The 5,889-nt window shown below is 41.4% G+C and overlaps 1 protein-coding gene and 1 pseudogene across 2 annotated transcripts in view; one reads left to right on the top strand and one right to left on the bottom strand.

The window, feature by feature from the left end:
• Window positions 1-1,000: 1,000 nt before the first annotated feature.
• On the bottom strand, window positions 1,001-2,275 carry LOC308363282 (vitelline membrane outer layer protein 1-like; annotated as a pseudogene). Its single transcript has 3 exons — window positions 2,123-2,275; window positions 1,386-1,497; window positions 1,001-1,291 (listed from the first exon to the last, which is right to left on the bottom strand). The product of its transcript is annotated as a vitelline membrane outer layer protein 1-like (transcript).
• A 1,041-nt stretch (window positions 2,276-3,316) lies between these two features.
• LOC308362081 (tripartite motif-containing protein 16-like) overlaps window positions 3,317-5,889 on the top strand; it is a gene marked incomplete at both ends in the record, with an annotated part of 5,421 nt that continues 2,848 nt past the window's right edge. The window contains 4 exons of the mRNA XM_080834576.1: window positions 3,317-3,883; window positions 4,731-4,826; window positions 5,224-5,457; window positions 5,704-5,863. Coding sequence (XP_080690702.1) covers window positions 3,317-3,883; window positions 4,731-4,826; window positions 5,224-5,457; window positions 5,704-5,863 — 1,057 coding nt within the window. The remainder of the gene's footprint in view (window positions 3,884-4,730; window positions 4,827-5,223; window positions 5,458-5,703; window positions 5,864-5,889) is intronic.

Below are 5,889 nucleotides of genomic sequence, written 5' to 3'. Positions count from 1 at the left end.
TCGGCAAGTTCACTCTGCATGGACACAAGTACTTGACTAGTGACATTGAGCAACTTAATCAGAATGACTTTTTCAGTTTGAATCAGTATTGAAGTTTCATCATGCAACCTGCATCAAAGCAAGTAACCTCCTCAGGTGTTATAATGACTCCATAATGACTTTCTGCAAAGAGGCCACCAACAGTGCTTGAAGCAAATGGAGCAACAGAGACAAGCATCCATTGTATTCCACTTCACTCATGGTTTACTCCAGAAATCATACAACCACTACATCTCTCATCAAGTCATCCAGCAGGATATAGGAAGCCATTACACACTTATTATAAGAAAAACTGAAATTTACATAATTTATCAATAGGGTCAAGATCTGATGAAACTCCATCAACATGTCTGCATGTAGAAGCTCTTGCCATTTGCCATTTTGTATCAGTCTCTGGGTGTGTGTGCCTGTTTTCAATAAATTGCAAGAAAGCCAAACATACACCTGACTCTGTGATATCGCTATAATCCTTTAAATCACATAACAATGAGTTCAACAGCATATATATTTCTCTTAATTACACAATCTTATATTGTTGGGTTCAGAACACAATGACATGTGGGTTTTTTGTATTTGGTTTAGTCTGTTTTTAAAGGTGTTTAGTCTCCCTCACATAACTAGAGATGGAGCAGTAGCCAGAAGCCTAAAAGGACCAGCCTAGACCAGAGCACTAGCCTTGACCCACATGCAGAGGATTTGGTGTGTGTGTGTGTGTGTGTGTGTGTGTGTGTGTGTGTGTGTGTGTGTGTGTGTGTGTGTGTGTATGTGTGTGTGTCTGTGTGTGTCTGTGTGTGATCAGTTACAAATGCAATGCAGTGTACATCAGTGTGGGTAATGCTTCAGACTCTTTATTGATAGAATTGAAGATGATGATAGAAACAATAATTAACAGCATTTTACTGTAGTCCCAGTCAGACAGCCAATGGAGAGAAGGCACCTACTATCGATCTTTAAAACAGAACTAACAGCATCTAAATTTGACATCATTCAGGGCAGTGTCATCTCCCTTGCCCTGTGGTCTCTCCACCCGGGTCATTAAGCCACAGATACCCTCAGAGCACTGACCACTCCACCCCACCCCAGTCACCCCAGGGCATGCCAGCACCAGTCAGAACCCTTCCATCGCTGCAGCTGAACTGGATGTTGTTGGCAGCGGTGTCATCTCCTCGTCCTTGGTGACCTTCCACACGGAGAGTGAAGGACACAAGATATGCAGAGCCACAATCCTGGTAAGGGGTCAAACTCCCCCATCTTTAAAATACACAAGACATTATTTAAATAAATGATATTTGATTATCAGATGATACTAGCCTCAAATGAAATTCACTAGAGATTATGAATTTAACCTCCGTCGGCTGAATTTATGGGGTACTGGAGGTTATGGTTTTCTGTGTGTCGACACAGGATTCGGATCCCATTGAGTGCAGTGTCATCTCTCTTGCCTTGAGATCCTTCCACCTTATGGAGCAACCAAAACAAACAAAAAGGCAATGGTGGAAGCAGTCAAGAGAGGTAACATGATATCATGAATGTGCAGGTCATCCAGCCTCCGACATTGTTTTTCTCTCTTAACAAAACCGTTGGGATTTTGAACGTCAAACTTTATGTTAGCTGGAATTCCAAGCAACTTTGTTTCCCAGTTACAAAGACAGGACTGCGTATGAACAACAGCGTTGTTTTGAACACATACAAAACAGACCAGTAGAGGACTGTGGGGAACAATTAGCTGAGTTTCACAAAGAGTGTATTGGATTAGAAATGCGAACTGTACTGACACTAAGTAGGTGATCAACCACAACGACCTGCTAGTCCTTTCAGCTGCCTCTGATGACTTCTTACACACAACTAAGTTTAGCATTTACTTTAATGTCAGTCTTTTGCTGAAATGTATGAACTCAATCTCACTTCAGATAATACAAGTATACTTTAAATCATACAGCAATTAACTCAAAATCATACATATTTTTCTTACTTACATGAGCTTATAATTGTTGGGTTCTGTACACAACAACTTGTTTTTTTTTTATATGTATTTTGTTTAGTTTTTTATTTGGATTTGATTTAGTCTCAACAAAGCACTCACCTTAAGACTGAAGCCAAAAGCACGATAAGAGTGGGGACACATCTCCATCTCACCCCAGCCGCCCCAGACACCTCCGTTGTCGACCGTAATATCCCTTTCCTCTGAGGCAAAGGTCAAGGGAAGGATGACCAGAAGAACAAAGATGAGTTTCATCCTTCCTCAAAAAGCAAAAAATGAACCTGGGAAGGATACAATTTGCCAGGAAAACACAATTTCAAATTTCATAACAGGTTACATTAAAAGTCCTCACCTTGCATGTTAGATGAACACACAAAAAGCAATAAGATTAAATTAAATTAAATTACATGAACTGTATCATATGTAATGTATAAAGCATGCTCTTCTATAAACTTTTCAACAGGTGAGTGAAGTAGTGAGTATTGAGCCTTTCTTGAAAAAGAGACAGAGAATGTCAAAATGAAGCAGAAAGTTTAGGTTGCCATGTACCTTTAAGAGTAATGATCCTCTGGATGTTTTGACAAAGTTGACAAGCAGCAGTCCGGAGTCCGTCCGGAGATTGCTGGAATGTTAGAACACGGAGGAAACTAAGACAAACTGGTAACGAGAGGCAGGAACACACAAGCTAAATACAGTAGGTCTGGAATGATGACGAGCAACAGGTTCAAAGAATCAAGGCGGGGCACACACAAGGGCAGGGAGTGAAGTGTCTGACAACGAATGGAGGGACGAGTAGTATCTGAAAACAACAGGAGAGATGAGGAAACAAACATAAAGGTACAGAAGAATAAATGACAACAAAAAGAAAACATAACTAGGAGGCAGGACTGGACTTAACAATTTAAGTATTTCAGACAATTTATTACTTAAGGGTTCCATTAGAATTACGACATTGCTATCCAAGTAATTGTGATACTGTAAAATCACTTGCCAAGACAAGATTATTTGTCTCCCATATAACCAGGTGTGTTATACTAAAGTACTCATTCCATTCCAGCCGTTCTCTCCTCTCTCTCTCACTCCATTCCAGCTGTTCTGTTCTTCTCTGTCTCTCTCTTTCTCTCTCCCTCTCTCACACACAAACTCACACATAGACGTACATTCTCAAATAATCTCCTAGACTCCTCCTCATCAGTGTGGCATCAACATCTCCGCCACTCCTACTTAGAATAAAACACATGAACACACTGAACTCTCACACAGTTATCTCCCTGTGTGTGATCGAGGCTGTGAGAAATGGCGGATTCTTTCACTTGTCCAGTGTGTCTGGATCTAATGAAGGATCCAGTTGCCGTTCCATGTGGACACACTTATTGTCTGGGCTGTATTAAAGGTTGCTGGGATCAGGAAGATGGTAAAGGCATCTACAGCTGTCCCCAGTGCAGGCAAACATTTAGGCCAAGACCTGATCTGAGAAGAAACTTTCTGATTGCTGAAATGGTGGAGGAATATAAGAAGACCAGAATCCAAACCTTTGTTCCTGTCCACTGTTATGCTGGATCTGGAGATGTGGAGTGTGACATCTGCACGGGGAAAAAACTGCAAGCCGTCAAATCGTGTCTGGATTGTCTGTTGTCTTACTGCAAAACTCACTTGAAAGCTCACAATGACCTGCACCCAGGAAGGAAACACTCAGTGATTGATGCCATTGGCCAGCTACAGGAGAGGACCTGCTCTCAACATAAGAAGGTTTTTGAAATATTTTGTCGAACCGATCAGAGTTTCATCTGCTATCTGTGCATGATGGACGAACATAAAAGCCACGACACAGTCACAGCTGCAGCAGAACGGATTGAGAAACAGGTGAGTATTGGAGTTACATATGTGTCTATGAGGGCTCTTATAAGTACCAACTGAATGTAAAACTATAACTACAAGAATGCTATTTCACCAGTCTTTAAGTCTGCCTGTTTCCGCAATGACTTTGCCCATTAGAGAAAGAAAGAATGAGGAATGATGATTATCAGGTCCAATGTTGCGTAAAAACCGGGAAACATTAACCTGTCAGCTTCAAACTGAACACATTCTTACCCGGTTAAATAATCTTGAGCCAGCTTGACAAGTGTTTTTGCTGTTTAATACCAGTGCTACACTTGAACTTTTATAGATTTTCACTCGAAAATGATAGCAACTGCTTTAATGTGTCCTTAAATCTCTTGAAAAGACTCTTTCCGCAATGACTTTGCCCATTAGAGAAAGGAAGAATGAGGAAATGATTATCAGGTGTAAGGTCCAGTGTTGAATAAAAACAGTGAAACATTAACCTGCTGTCGGCTTCAAACTAATCACATTCTTACCTCGCAAAATATTGTTCTGTTCTGTTCTATATGTTCTGGGCCAGCTTGACAAAATGTTGCTGTTTAATACCAGTGTTACTCTTGAACTTTTATAGATTTTCATTTGAAAAATGAGAGCAGCTGCTTCAATGTGTCATTAAAACTCTTTAAAAGACTCTTTCCACAATCAATTTGCCCATTAGAGAATGGAAGAATCAGGAAATGATTATCAGGTGTAAGGTCCAGTGTTGCATAAAAACAGTGAAACATTAACCTGTCGGCTTCAAACTGAACAGAATCTTATTTTGCAAAATGTTTGATTGACAATATTTTAAACAATCCACCGATAATACAATGAATGTCTTTTTTAACAGAGGCAGTTGGGGCAGACCCAGAGGAGATTCCATCAGAGAGTCCAGGAGAGAGAGAAGGATCTACAGGAGCTGAGGAAGGCTGTGAAGACTCTCAAGGTGAGTATTGACCAGAGAAGAGGAGGACAGTTGGTTAGAGGTTCAAGCGGTCATGTGCATTGTATTATCAAATCTGCAATGATTTGCTATGGCCAGATCACAGCTATAAGGCTGGTATAAATGAGGGGGGAGTGGGAAGTGATATTTCAGCTTGGGAAAAATAGTTCCGAGCACTCTCAAGGCGAACACTGACTGCATAAGCCAACAGCTGGCTCAGCCATCGCATGGTATTGTGTTATCACCATTATGCTGCTATTTCCACACGATACATACAAAGATGTTTTGGCAGGATTTGCCATTGGTCATTTAATCAAGAAGAACCAGTCACAACAGGTTTGCTCCTTCACTTACCTCTGTGGGTCACCTAACACCCGCCTCTTTGTGTGTCTCCTAACAGAGCTCTGCACAGACAGCAGTGCAGGACAGTGAGAGGATCTTTACTGAGATGATCCGCTCCATTGAGAGAAGGCGCTCTGAGGTGAAAGAGCTGATCAGAGCTCAGGAGAAGGCTGAGATGAGTCGGGCTGAAGGACTCCTGAAGCAACTGGAGCAGGAGATTGCTGAGCTGAAGAGGAGAGATGCTGAGCTGGAGCAGCTTTCACACACAGAGGATCACATCCATTTCCTCAAGGTAACATAATTTGAAATAAAGCATCCATGTGGGTTCAGGAGAGGAAAAATGCATAATTTGTCTATTAAGCTGATGTTGGTAAGGTTTTACATCTGTCTAACATAGTCAGATACCTGAACACATGAATGCATATACAATGACTAAACCAACTGAATTCACCCTTCATGTCTGCAGTCTTTGGGAAAACACAGACCTGACTGAATATTCAGGAAGCCTGCCTCACGTTTTATGCATTTCTCTTTGTAGAATGTCCTGTCAATCAAAGACTCTCCTCGCTCTAAAGACTTACCCAGCATGACCTTCAACCAAAGCTTCTCTTTCGAAGCTGTGAAGGAATCTGTCTCTGGGGTGAAGGTGCAGCTGGATGACATCTTCAGGCAGGAAGTAGTCAGGATATCTGCAGCAGGTGGATACAAATGCAGAATTGACTCA

Source organism: Sprattus sprattus (genome assembly GCF_963457725.1).
Source record: "Sprattus sprattus genome assembly, chromosome: 3".
Classification (NCBI taxonomy): Eukaryota; Metazoa; Chordata; class Actinopteri; order Clupeiformes; family Clupeidae; genus Sprattus; species Sprattus sprattus.
The sequence above is the reverse complement of the archived record's forward strand: the minus strand, read 5'-3'. Positions and strand labels throughout refer to the sequence as shown.